This window comes from Podarcis cretensis (assembly GCF_951804945.1).
Source record: "Podarcis cretensis genome assembly, chromosome: Z".
NCBI classification, from domain to species: domain Eukaryota; kingdom Metazoa; phylum Chordata; class Lepidosauria; order Squamata; family Lacertidae; genus Podarcis; species Podarcis cretensis.
Genome location: NC_137184.1, coordinates 4,471,398 through 4,485,953, shown reverse-complemented (window position 1 = coordinate 4,485,953; position 14,556 = coordinate 4,471,398). Strand labels below are relative to the sequence as shown.

Here is a 14,556-nt window from a genome sequence, read left to right as displayed (position 1 = left end):
GGGTAGGGACCCAGAAAGGAAGAAAAGAGAAGTCCTCAACCATCATGTCCTTAATCATCTTGCTGTGGTCACCATCAACATTTGAATCCCAACTTGGTTATATATGTTAAAGCAAGTGGTTTTTCTGAGGCTTGTTTTCCTAGCAAGGGTGCCTGGCAGCCTTGCTAGGCCAACCTGCTTGAAGTAAACTAAGCATTAAGGCCTTGAGAGCAAAGAAAAGGTCAAATGAATAGGCTCAGAAGGGGGGAAATGGTCTTTATTAGGGGAAGCAGAATGTTCACAAAACCCTTTTCCTGCTGAGGCTGGAGGCTGATGTCTTGTTTTCAGCTGGCTGAACCTAGGGAAGAATGAAACATTTCAAGTTAATGGAAAGTACCACTACAAGTGATAGTAGCAATTGGCAGTAAATGGCTTTGGGAAACACAATGGCCAACTTCTCAGTGAGATGGAAAACCTGCATTGGGGAAGAGCCATGGTTTGGTGGTAAAGCATCTGTTTGGCATGCAGAAGGTCCCAGGTTCAAGCCCTGGCATCTCTAGGTAGGGCTGGCAATGTCCCCTGCATGAAACCCGAGAGCTGCTGCAAGACAATGTAGATAATACTGAGCAAAATGAACCATTTTAAGGCAGCTTCCCGCATTCCATCACTGCTTGGCCACTTCTGCCAGAAGCTTTCCCCAGCAAATAGAAAATTGGCATGCCAAGGAAAAGAAAGCTGCACCCTTATTGTAAACATATAGGCCTGGTTTACTTATTTATGCAATTTGTGTGCCATTGAAAAACAAAACAAAAACACCTTCACAAAAGTTTACAAGCCAGATGTTAAACATACCAAAAAACACAATTTAAGTTATCACTGAGGTGGGACAGAGAAGTGTGTACTGGCTGAAGGGAAGGCAAAGGAGCTAGCACGGCTAAGGAACAGTTAATTGAAATAAGTAGTTACTGAGGGGAGAGGCCGCACAGGTTCAATCCCTGGTATCGCCATGAACACAGGATCAGTAATTGATGGAAAAGACTGCTGCCCAAGACCCTGCAGAGTCTCAGCTCATCAAAGGAGACCATACTGAGGTAGAATGATGAAAGGTCTTAATTGCCCTGCCCTAACCTGTCCCTTTAAAGTGCCTAAGCTCTCTAGTCCTCCAGTGTGTCCAAGTGGAGAGATCATTTCTCCCTTCCAATGAGCATGTTGCAAAAAAACCTTACAGTCTAGCAGGAAAGCTGAACCATTTTAAGCAGCAATTAACCATGTGGCAGCCCCATCTCCCAACTTCCAAGGCAAGCGTTATCAGCACCCTCCCACCTGCTGTGTAGTCACTCCAACTGACTGCTCAGAAACCCCTGTCAATCAGAGGCCACATGGGTCTAGAGCTCTTAAAAGTGGAATGTTGCCAATACTCCTTTGTCCCTCATCCTGCAACAAACTCCAGAGGCTACCAAAAGAGTATGTTTGGCCAAGTATAGGATTAAATTGGCCAGTGTTCTGGTGTAGTGCTTGGTATTCCTCTTGATTGTGTGTGTACTTGCTGGGAACATGCTACTCAAGAGTATTATCTCACGCAGGAAACGTACTGGATACAAACTCCTTTTGCAGAAACAAGAGTTAATAAATTTGCAACTATGAATGAAACTCAAGAACTCAGTGGCTGTTAAATATAAAGGATGAAGATCAGAATTGCTATAAATGAATCAATCAAGATTATGAAAGCAGGAAGGAATAAGAACGTCACATCCTGAAAATCTGTGCACGGGAAGTCACCTCAAATTGTTTAATTCAGTTTTTCAATAATTGGCTCTGTTTTTAATTGGATTGTAATTTGGTATTGTGATAATGCAGCTTTTATTTGATTTGTATTAAAATTAATAAAAATTATTATACAATGCTGCTCAGAGTAGATCCATTGAAATTAAGTTACTTATGTTAGCTTATCCATCAATTTCCATGGGTCTACTCTGTGTAGGACTAACACCTGCTCTTTCTTCCCTCTCTTTCTATACTCCACTTAAATAAACTGTTTCATTGGATTTCTGGGCTGTACTGATTTCTGTACACATTCAAGGGCTGGTTGTCCCTCACAACATGGCTTAGACCATTTGGGCTGCTCTACTGGTTTAAAGTGCCGGACAGATCAGGAGGGGTGGTGGGGCTGAAGCTGCCATGCAGGAGACTTGGAATTTACCTGGCAGTCCCCCTACTCTCAAGAAGGCCACTGTAAGACAGCGGGACTCCTGCACCCTTCCCTTGGGTGACAAATGAGCAGGTGATGGCAAGAAGAGGAAGATGTAGAATGTGTTACCTGTTACTAGTGAGCTCCTCTACCAAACTTGCACTACAGCAGGGTATTTCCAACCTTCACATAAGTCACTTTCATATGTTAATAATTTGAAGGAGGGGTAAGCAGCCTGACAAATTGGGGGTAGGGGTTGAGACAACTCAATAACTGATGCCACAATGCCCTCTTCCTCTTTTCTGTTTTTGGCAAGACAATGGCTGGTTTACAACCTCAGATCCACTGTCTACATTTCTGCTGAGTGAGTGGCCCAAGGAAAATGAAAAGGAGTCAGTATGAACCATGGAGGCATACAAAATTATAGAGGCACAGCTACTTTGGCCATTGATGCAAAGATTGAATCAGAATGTGCAACCCGAACATTAACTATTAAGGAATGTTTATTGCATTAAACAGGTAGAAACTGAGCTATCTTCCCCAAACATATGGAATGTGATACCCTTTGCACACACACACTCTGAACAAATAACAGCAGTTTTGCAAAGCAGGTTAACAACAAGGAAGTTTCTGCTGCTCATAAAGATGAACAGACAGTGGGAGGGAGAAATGGAGAACGTAACAGCAAGGGCTAATTAATGACGGTAGAGGGTTTTTTACTTACTTCAAGGTTTCCTCGTGCCTTCCTTAAGACATCATGAGTTAAAGCCACTGTAAAAGAAGTACAACTATGTGAGTGTGAATGCTAGTTTTGTTTTTCAAAGAGGGGTATATGAAAGCTCTTTTTAAGAAAGAGCCACAGACTACGTATGACGCTTTTAACCAACAGACAAGATTATGTTCTTCTCCTATGATGTCCATCCTGCATGTGCTGCTTGGAAATTAAGTCCACTGAGTTCAACAGGACTTGCTCCTGCAAAAGACTCCAAGACTGCCTGCTTGAGGGATGAGTTTTCCCTCTTTTAGTTCCTATATCATTCATTGGATTTGTTCTGCCCTACACTGCACACCTTGAGAATTCCAGTTTAAATCATAGAATTTCCAAAATTAAATTCTGGCATTAAAGTATGCATAGTCTGCTGCAGCTTTACTTCATTAATGCCTTGCCCCAAAGGGGAGATATATAGCTCAATAGTCCCATAAGGTCCCAGATCTGAAAAGCAGTCACTTGGGAACACCAGTGGGAGAGCATTCCTCATGAACATATTGGGATACAACTATGAGAAACCTAAGACCTTGATGCCTGTTAATAAAAGCAAGCCCTGCCATGGGCAGTAGGATGTCACCAGTAGCATTTCCATCAAAGTGATTCATCACTTTGAAAGGAGTCACAGGGGAAGGCAGTATCACCCCTTTGATTCCCTGCCATAGTGAGGTTTGAACTCTAGAGAGATAGGGTGAGGTCAGCAGGCTTAGGTAAGCCTCTTAATGATGAGAGATGGGATGGGGTAAAGAACTTGTGAGCTTGTGTGAGAGCCAGGGTGGGTAGATGGGAGTCATGGGTGAGAACCAGGAGATAGATAAATGTTGAGGGGGGAGGTATGTAAGAAGAAAAAGAATGCATGTGTGGTATCATCAGTACCTGATTATGGTGTAAATATCACTTTGTGTGATAGCTTGCACCTTTGTATCATTTGTATCCTCTTCCAGTCTCCATTTTGTGATGTGTTGCATACATTATCTTTTGGGGTTGTGAGTGGGATTGTTTTTACTGTTTTTATTGTTTAAATTTTAATTGTGTTTTTATATGTTGCAACTGTCCCTAGGACAATCTGGTGACGAGCCAGCAATAAATATAATAAACCAACAATTTGGTTCTTGTGAGAGACAGGATGCTGGACTGTATCAGCCTTTGAACCTAAGAAGAGCCCTGGTGAATCAAACAGAAGCAAGTTCTCACCATTTTGGTTCTTTGCCACTCTGAACAAGAAGCTACCAGTGATTCATGGGCACACTATAAATCAAATTGCTTCCAGGATTTGTTGAGATCAGGATCCACATTCTCCAAGTTACTAATTCATTCCAGTTTGATGCACCACCCTGAGCCCTCAGGAAAGAGCTCTGCGGGGGCCTAAGTAAGAAAACAATCTAGTGTCTTGTGGAAACAATCCTATCAGCACATAGGATTGTTCTGCAAATTTGAAATGAATGGAAGGGGTCACACAAAGTGGAGAGGAGGTCATCCACTTTGAAGTATCTGAGAAAGACACCCCCAAGAAAGAAAGATGCAAGAATAATGCTAGGATAGCTGGCTGTCTCAGCAGGTGCTCTTTCCCTGTGTGCCAGGAGTAGGGAGTATGATGCTCCATCAATTCTCCTATGGGATCCACACACTCTGAGTCATCAAGAACCCGAGGTAAGCTTCCTAGCCATAAAGGCTCTCATCCATTGTGATGACTATCCTGGAGTGATCCTTGATGCTCATCCTGTCCAGGAGTCTGTGTTGTGCGTCCACCACTGGAAAGCCCTGCACAGTTGCGGGAACAAGTAAATGCTTGGAATCAATCTGATCCTGAAATGAATGAAGCATTCTCTGAAGAGGTCTTGTGTGGAGTCAAGGCCAGTAAACCAGATCGTGACATGGCACTATCACGCCTTGGAGCTTTGCCAACTCCATCAGGTCCACCTCCTTCTGTCCCAGAATTTAGTCTCTGAGCAGTGTGAGCTTCGCTCTGCGTTCTTCAGAAAGGCACATCCTACATGCCTGGGTATCCAGTCACACTCTGAGATGCTGGATAGGCTCCAGTGTCACTTCTCTCAATTTACAAGTCTGTGTTGCTGATGGAAGCCCAGTGATGTTTATGTCCATTATGCACTGTTCTCTGCTTGGAGACAGGACTTGGATGTTGTCTAAGCATGGGAAGACCCTGGGAATGGCTTCCGACCCAAAAGGGAGACCCCTATATTCACAATGGTGGCCTACACAGCAGAAACACAAAAAAATTCAGTGGCCCTGGAATGTTCTTGTTTTCATTTTTATTATGTATTTTGTTTTTATTTTGTGATTTTATGTCGTGAACTGCCCTGAGACCTGCAACTATACTATGGCTAATAATAATAATAATAATAATAATAATAATAATAATAAATATGCAGGTAGGTCTCTGCAAGGTTGATTGATGCCATACAATTGCTCTTGTCCAGAGACTGGACAATTGGAACAGAATCCTGAGTACCTCTGGAAGACTGGGACTTGTTCTTTTTCTCTGATATCAAATAGATTGTCAATTGCTTTCCCCAAGACCAGGTGTTTTTTGGCTGTTGATGATCATCAGGGAGTGGGCATCAATTTCTCCCTTGGAAGCTTCGCTCATCCCATGAAGCAACCTGTGTGACCATGTCCAGCACCCATTTGTCTGTCATGGTACAAACTAGCCTAAACTGAAGGCCCAAAATGCAAGACTTGTGCTCCTTTACGCTCCGTCTCTTATGTCCTCTCCCTCTCTCCAAAGGGAGAACCTAATATGAAGAAAAAGTTGTCACTGGTTGATCCATCATTGGAACATGGAGCTTAGTCATGATGACCTTGGCTGAGAAGGACCAGTTTGTGCCCCCCTTTTTGCCTCTCACTCCACACCCCACATTTTGGTAAACGAATCAAGGAAGCAAAGGGTGGGTTGTTCAAAGACCCCATCTGGAAAGGATCCCCTTTCAAAGGCTTTTCTGTCTCCAGGGGCCTTTCCATGGGAAGTTGGAACCTTGACAAGGTTGAAATGTACTCAGTCAGTTGGGCAGAAAGCTTGTAAAGATCCTCGAGAAGCTCTGCATAAAGGATTATACATTTGTTTTTTGTATGGGACCATCTGTTGTACTGATTTAACGACGAAGAGAATAAGCCCCTGCACCGAGGGGCTTACAATTAAAGCTATGATAATTAACACTAACTGCTGGAATCTGGGTGCCAGCATATACTTTTAGATATGTTAATGCAGGATAGAATTATTTGGTACTTTTATAAAATGTAAGCATTGTATCTGCACAAAGAGAATTATTTTACTATATCCACCATCCAACACAGAGGTGGAAACAGAGCTAACAAGCAACATTTGGAGGGGGGTGGATTTCATAACAGAGAAGCTCTTTTTAAAAATAATCTATAAATCATGTACTGGTGGGAAAGGATGTGTGTTAACCTTTAAAAAATGTATATTTGTGATGGTTTCAAAACTAATAATTGAAATCAAAAGCGGAGGCATGTTTCATTTCAGTGGCATGGTTAACTTTTGACATTTATACAGGTCCATTTCATGCACCTTTCAAGGGGGTGGGGGAGCTAATATGGCATTTTCAGTACTAGATTAATTACTCCTTAGCAGGTAATTGCTAGCTGGACCAGTTCACTGAGCCGGTTTGTTCCTTCATCAATATGCTGCAGAAGAAGGTGAATGCATCTTTCTAATAAAGCAGGAAAATATGCATTTATTTTTTAAAAAAGGATGTGAAAATATTCTCTGCTCATACACAATACAGTCTTCCTGAACACACCCACAAAACTATCAATTTCTATGGGTTTTATAGACATGTATTCAGCCCTTCAACACCAAGTGAATCAATAAGTTTGAGATTGGTAGCTAACTGACCAAGGGTGGATCCAGACCATCTATTAATGATCATGTCTGGGTCTACAATCTCAGCTGGATCAAAGATACTGTTCCTTGACAATGATGCTAAGTGAAACATTAACCCCATCTGGAACTTCCTAGTGTACCCAATGTGTGTTACTCTGAGCAGGCCCTTTTGAAGTAGTCCCCTGATGTCACAGTGTCAGGAGACTGACAGATAGGCAGCCCTACCCACCTGCTGAAGTTGGGTCACAGGGAGAGAGGATTCAGCAAGGACCCCTTGGTGGAAGACTGCAGGCTTGGGGTTCACTGAAGGATTTGATGCATAAACCTCCAGCCTGTTTCCACAGGCAGCACCAGATTTCTTCCTACATTTAGTTCAATGGCCTAACAATGACTTAGAAGTAGAAAAGGAAGCAAAGAGAGGAAGCTCACTCACACTGATCAATGATGACTCTCTCCATGTTTTCTTTCAGCTGGTTGGTAGCATGTAAGCATTTGACTGTGCAATGCAGCCTCTTTTCCTGCTCGGCCAGTTTCCGATGGAGCTTCTTTATTTCTGCTTTCATGTGTTCATCCTGCAATGCAAGACAAAGAAAACGCTGAAGTGAATAAGCTTTCTGTCCCACCACATGGTACATGCACTTATGTGTACATACCCAGAGCACTATATGTTCTGGGGGTGCCCCATTTCCCTTTACTGTGGAACCTTAGTTGTCGAACGCTTCAGAAGTTGAACGTTTCAGCTTTCAAACGCCAACAACTTGGAAGTGAATGGTTCCATTTTAGAACGTGCCTCAGAAGTCAAATGGCTTCCAAGGCGCATTTCTCCACTTTTTTCAATGGATTTTGCTGACAGGCAATTGTGCCTCAGTTGTTGAACATTTCAGAAGTCGAACTGTCTTCCAGAATGGATTACGTTCGACAACCAAGGTTCTGCTGTAGTACTGAGTGAAAAATGGTCACATGCAAGAATGATACAAGTATGTGGCAGCCCTACAGAGCTCTGGATAGTGTGGTAGATCCTGCCATTGAGAAAGGTTTGGGTCTGAATAAGCTAAGATCATCAAAACAAATCTAGCCAAACTTTTGCAGCCCAAATGCAATATTGCGCTGGCAAAGCAGAGATGTTACGACACTTTCCAACATCATTAGGTGTTCTCAGGGTTTAGAGGGAACTCAAGCATAGGGCAACTGGCTCTCCAGTGCTTAGAGAAGGGGAGGCTAACCCATGACCATCATGTGGCTGAGCTACAATTTCTTGTCAACATGGCCAATGACCAGGAATGATGGGAGTTGTAGTCCAGCAATATCTGCAGAGCCAAAGGTTCTCAATCCCTGATCTAACCTCCTGCCATTAGCTCACAGGACAATAAGGTGCCTGCTGTTACAGAATGGTCATCCTTGCAAAAAAAATCTGAAAAGCCCTTCTTTCTCTTCTCTTCTCTTCTCTTCTCTTCTCTTCTCTTCTCTTCTCTTCTCTATTCTTCACTCTACTGAACATTCTGCTCTCTATTTAAGAAGAGGTCCGCTGGATCAAACCAATGGTCTGTCTAGACCAGCATCCCGTTTGCAATTGTGGTCAGCCAGATGCTTCTGGCAGCCGAAAACAGAGCATGAACAGCCCTCTTCCAAAACTGCTGCAGTGAAACTTGGAAGTGCCATTTTAGTTATCATGCCCAACAACAATGGCAAAAGCAAACCCCAAAACTTAATCCTGTGCTGTATGAAGGACTTGGGCAGAGGAGACAAGCTCTGGGGCTTATTGGAAAATGATGTTCATTGCTGTTTCTCTACACATTTCAGAGTTAAAAACTACTCCTCCAGGAGTTGAAACATTCACAAATTTCTTAGGAAAAAACTTATTCTGTGACTCCGCCCCCAAGTTCTATCTATACTGAGAGAGGGCACAAACATTATTTTATCCAAATTCTCCATACTGATGATGAGGAACCGGTGACACGCCAGGCGTTGCTAGGCTCCAACTGCAGCATCCCTCACTATTGACCATGCTGTCTGGGATGGACAGAGGTTGGAGTCCAGCAACCTCTGAAGAACCACAGGACATCTAATGCTTGAGCACAGCCTAGGAGCAGTGTCAGAAACAGAGATATGAAAGCTAGGAGCTAAATGGCACCTTAAACCTAGGTTCTGGGTGCAACAGTGGAATGTCTAGGCATGTGGTTTTTTATAACAAGAATACAAAGCTGAAAATGAATGAACTGTAGCTAAAATATTATGTTCATTTTTCACATGATCTAGTCCTTCCCCTGCCCACCCCCCAATATTCTTAAGAGGGTCTCTTCTTCAGTGAGTAGCTAGAAGCGGGGAGGTAGAAAAAAGGTCCTCCTTTCCTTCCACTCTGCAATTTTAATCTGAAATCTTAGGCGCACTGTGCCCAGAGCTCAGAAACTGCTTCTGCTAATGAACTGCGCCTAGAACAATGGGAGTTTCGAACACTGCCTATGAGGGGAGGGTCTCCAAGGGTAAACCATCAAAGCTTGACACGGGTGTTGCGAGCAGGTTCCTATTTTTATCCTGCTAGAAGCACCAGAGCAGAATTTTTTTAGCCAGGTGGCAACAGGCTGATCCAATTTTTATCCCCCCGCCCCACGAAGAAGCTTGTGATGGCACTTGTGGCCTTCTGGACATTGCTGGACTCCTACTCCCAGCATCCCGCACCATTGGCTAAGCTGTTTGGGGCTGATGTGAGTTGGAACCTAACAACATCAGGAGGACCACAGGTTACCTACACATTATGCACACTTCTACTCTTTCTCTTGCTTGTATGCGATTTTTCCAAACCATTGTGGCTTTCTTTGCTGGCACTCAAAAACAGCACCTTGGGACTAAAGGTTCTTTGGGAAACTCCCTTCCTGACAGTGGGCAGCAGAAAGCACTCCCGTTTGGTGCACTCCCAACTTTAAGATCGAAACACCTGCACACACACCTGAAACGCATAACCAACATTGTGGACAACTTTCATTGGGAGGGAGACTCTCCAAAGGAGCTTCAACAAACGAGCAGCTTCTTCTAGGTTATGCTGGATTGCACAAATGGTTGTAGAAAGCCTGCCCAGGAATGCCAGCTGTGGAACCTACATTGCAGAATTAGAAAAAGAAAGAGCGTTACATTTTATCCTTAAAAGATTATGAAAACGTAAGCTTTAATTAATGGAATAAATCCAATTTACTATGAATTCCAGATTCAGGCTGATGAACAAGTATATTGTGTGCCAGGCAAACTAATTTATTAGGTGAAAAAGGCAGCTGAATTATGTATTCTTCAAAAAAAGAAGGTGGGGATGGAGGGAACGGGGACTTAGCATAATCAATAACAGTCATTAATAACAGGCTACATTTACTACGTTTGCTGTGCCACTTGGAAAATACTTTTTCCTTTCCCTATTTGCATTTCATGGCAAGCTATTTGAAAGTCAAATGACTCCTGACATTAATTTAGGCAATATAGATGTTTCTCCGTTAGCAGACCCTTTAAACTGTTCTACTTAATGGTAAGCTAACTATCAGGGGCCAATGCAGAAATGTTTTTCTTTTGCAAGACTGATGAGGGAACAAAATGAAGGAGCTGCCAAAATGAAGAATGGAAAGGAAGCAAAGGGAGAAAACTCTGAGCGGGACCAGTTGAAGGGGCAGGGAATTTGCTCTTAAAGAGTAACCAGAAGCCTCCGGTTCCTTGCAAGACCCATATATCGTGAAACTGCAAACATATACCACATCCACACCATACATTAAAAGTACATGGCACCCCCCAAAGAATCCTGGGAACTGTAACTTACCCTCCCCTGCAGAGCTACAACTCCTAACACCCTTAATAAACTACAGTTCCCAGATTCATTGAAGGAAGCAATGCTCTTTACATGTATGGTGTAGATGTGTCCTTAATGATCATGCACCCAGTTCTGACAATCATGCTCTCAGTTATGGTGTTTACCGTCACTCCCAGTTCTTGAAGCCCTGCTTCTTTCAGAGGAAGTTCCAGCTCAGACAACCTTTTTCGCCCTTCCAAGATTTGCTTCCGTAAAGAGTTATAATCTTCGATCAAGCCAAGGATGTGCCGGCCATTTTTGTCTGCCCACACACAATGGCTGGGAACGAGGCAAGGGTCACTGGAATGGTTTGCCGGTGAGTTGCATCGGGAGGAACTGTCTGAATTATCCACAGCCAGCTCTGTATCTGAGGAGCACAGGAGCAGAGCGACCAGATCACACTAAGCATATCTAAGCAACATCTGCACATGAAACTCAGCCCCTTCTTGCACTCTTTATTGACTTTGCTTTCCCTCTTTCTACAAATCACTTTAAATCAGAAGTGGGGAACCTCAGGCCCAGGGGCCAAAAGCAGCCCTCCAGGCCTCTCCATCTGGCTCTCAAAACACTCTCCACACCACACCCCTCACCAGTCCTGCTTGGCATCCTTTTTAACTGACTGGAGTATGTTGTTGAACTCTGATAATGACTCCTGTTTACCTGAGTGGGGGACAGGGAGGGATAGTTTGAGTGTGTGTAGAAACCAGTGTATTGTACTACGGTAAAATTTACATTAATTGCTCCATCCACTTTTGCCTCTGGCCCTGCCCCTCACTGGCATGTGCACACACACTCCCAACCTGGAATGTTGCCCAGAAGAGAATTCAGTCCCTGGGCATAGAAATAAAACAGTAACAATGCACTGAATGCCATATTATTTAATATTTTCACATCAAAACACTCCAAATTCTATTTGAGTAGGGAGAAGCTATAAAAACTTAATTAGACATGTTAAAGAGACAAGGGTGGCGCTGTGGGTTAAACCACAGAGCCTAGGGCTTGCTGATGAGGTCGGCGGTTCGAATCCCTGCGACGGAGTGAGCTCCCTTTGTTCGGTCCCAGCTCCTGCCAACCTAGCAGTTCAAAAGCACGTCAAAGTTCAAGTAGATAAATAGGTACCGATCCGGCGGGAAGGTAAGCGGCATTTCCGTGCACTGCTCTGGTTCGCTAGAAGCGGCTTAGTCATGCTGGCCATATGACCCAGAAGCTGTACGCCGGCTCCCTCAGCCAATAAAGCGAGATGAGCGCCACAACCCCAGAGTCGGCCACGACTGGACCTAATGGTCAGGGGTCCCTTTACCTTTTCAGACATGTTAATGGAAGTTAAGACTGTTGATAGCTCCTAGTTATGATGACCAACATGGAGCTTTCAGATTTAGCAGAGAGCAACATTGGGAAAGAATGATTTCCTTTATGCCCTAATTATGGGCTTCTTGGAGACAAATGGTTGGCTGCTGTGGGAAACAGAATGCCCTCTGATCCCACAGGGCTCTTCTTAAGTTCTGTTTGTATTATCATGAAATCCCAGAGAGACACGGTCTTCACTCTGGAAGGTATATTAAAGATACTTTCAGAGTCTTACAGTACCTGCATTCCGTGGCGCTATGCAGGTTCCGTACTTCCGTTGCAATTCAATGACATTGCTGTCCATAGCAGAGAATTTAAGCTCTAGGAATAGAGGAGCAGAGGGTCATTAAGAGGTTAGGAGCCAGAACACTGTGCATCCTAATGGTGCTGTAAAAAGCAAATAAGTTAATTATCTGACACAGGTTTTTTTTTAAAAAAAATGTTTAACCACATGAGTTAACAAACATGGATACATATGCTATAATGTTATTGTTTTAGTTAAATAAATTGTTATCAAGGAAATTATTATTTTTCTCCTTCCAATAAAGTACAGCAGAAAAGTTGTCCAAATATAAACAGTTAATTCATTAAACTTCACAATAATTTCATAATTATCTGTCTATGTATTTCTAACAGTATAACCAAATTAGCAATTTTTGATAACTGTAAAAACTACTTTGAAAATTTATTATTCCAAAACGAAACCTTCATCTGCTTGTAAATATTAAGATTATACCAGCAAAAATGTCTTTCTGTAAAAAAAATGATTTAAATCAAGTCTTACTGACGATTTGATTTAAATTAAATCCACCCTGATTCTGAGTAGCGCTAACACAGGGTAAAACCCCTACGATTCACACAGACACACTAAAAATCAAAGCTGGGCATCTCAAATTTATTTCCTACAAAGGTAACCCAACTTGCACCATAAAATTTAAATTTGCTGTAAACTTCTAACTTCACGCCTCTGAAACACACAAACCCACTTCTGCATATATCAGCACAGTGTGATTTGTCTACATTTGTCTGAGCTCTACTCAGCAAGGTCAAAAGTACAAAACTAAGCCAGTCAATGGAGCTTCAATATTTGTTCTGTAGTGTTCTGAGCTACAGGGCATTCATTATGTTCTATGGCATTACAATGCTCTGGATGTTCCTTTTAATATTCAGATTTCCATGGTGGCTACTTCTGTCTCCCCTTAAGTTTCAAACTGCTAGAGTACTTCACTGAATCTCAATGCAAATAGTGGGAAAATATTCCTCTAGGGCATAAAATTTATTCTGCTGATTTATTCACAGACCATCCAAAGCACATATTGATTGTTCCTGAGTAATGCATGGCCTCCTGAAGCAAATGCTTGTGCAAGTAACAAGCCATTCAGGTAAGCAAAACTGTTTGAAAACTGAATTCAACAGTTCTACGGTAACAGTTATAGCTGGCAAACTGGTCCCCCACCTCCAAAGCAAAACATAAGAATATAAGTAGAGCATTCCTGGATCAGGCCAAAGACCCATTGAGTTCAGCATCCTGCTCTCACAGTGGTGAACCAGATGCCCATCGGAAGCCCATAGGCACTCTCCCCAGGACTGGTATTCACAGCAACTGGAATGATGCCTCCAACAGCTGCAGGTTCCTGAGGTAAAAGCTGAATTGCCAGGTTTAGACTAGTGATGTCCGACCTCACCCCTGCAAAGATTGGTGAGGCTCTTGCAAAATTCCCGCACCCCACAGAACCATTTGGGCTCTAGCAGCATTCTTGGCAAGCACCCCCAGAATCCTGAGCTTTTCAATCATGCTTTTGATAATGCACAAAAATTAGGCTGGTCAGGCAGGATATGTGGTTACAGGCAATGGGGATGGATCTCTCTCTCTCTCTCTCTCTCTCTCTCTCTCTCTCACACACACACACACACACACACACTACCCTGGAAGGCCTCTCTTTAGCTGGAACTAACACTAGGGACGCGGGTGGCACTGTGGGACGCGGGTGGAGCTGTGGGTAAAACCTCAGTGCCTAGGACTTGCTGATCGTAAGGTTGGCGGTTCAAATCCCCACGGCGGGGTGAGCTCCCATCGTTCGGTCCCAGCTCCTGCCCACCTAGCAGTTCGAAAGCACTCTCAAGTGCAAGTAGATAAATAGGTACCACTTTATAGCGGGAAGGTAAACGGCGTTTCCGTGTGCGGCGCTGGTGCTGGCTCACCAGCTGCAGCTTCGTCACGCTGGCCACGTGACCCGGAAGTGTCTTTGGACGGTGCCGGCTCCCGGCCTCTTAAGCGAGATAAGCACGCAACCCTAGAGTCAGACACAACTGGCCCGTACGGGCAGGGGTACCTTTACCTTTACCTTTTTAACACTAGGACACATTCTTTGGGTGGGGAAGTATTGGCAAAGATTACTGGGTAGCAGCAGGGTACCATCTCCATTTTGGATCAGGTTTAAAAGGGGCAGCTGGATCAGACTCAATGGGGACACTCTTTTGAATTAGGGGAGCTTGTATTTTGACCTCCCTCCATTTGAAATCTCAAGCTGCCTCTAGGTTAGATTTGGTAGGAAGACGGGATAGAAGCAAACAACACAACACACAAATGC

General features: G+C 43.5%; 1 protein-coding gene and 1 long non-coding RNA gene across 4 annotated transcripts in view; one reads left to right on the top strand and one right to left on the bottom strand.

The window, feature by feature from the left end:
- LOC307207990 overlaps positions 1-14,556 on the top strand; it is a 216,713-nt gene that overhangs the window by 52,980 nt on the left and 149,177 nt on the right. The window lies entirely within an intron of this gene.
- Positions 241-14,556, bottom strand: part of CDK5RAP2 (CDK5 regulatory subunit associated protein 2) — a 130,581-nt gene continuing 116,265 nt past the window's right edge. For all 3 annotated transcript variants that reach the window (XM_079961895.1, XM_079961894.1, XM_079961893.1), the window contains 6 exons: positions 12,206-12,286; positions 10,744-10,985; positions 9,740-9,886; positions 7,229-7,367; positions 2,892-2,938; positions 241-337 (listed from right to left, as the gene is read on the bottom strand). In XM_079961895.1, the coding sequence (XP_079818021.1) occupies positions 278-337; positions 2,892-2,938; positions 7,229-7,367; positions 9,740-9,886; positions 10,744-10,985; positions 12,206-12,286 (716 nt within the window). In that variant the 3' untranslated portion in view covers positions 241-277. The remainder of the gene's footprint in view (positions 338-2,891; positions 2,939-7,228; positions 7,368-9,739; positions 9,887-10,743; positions 10,986-12,205; positions 12,287-14,556) is intronic.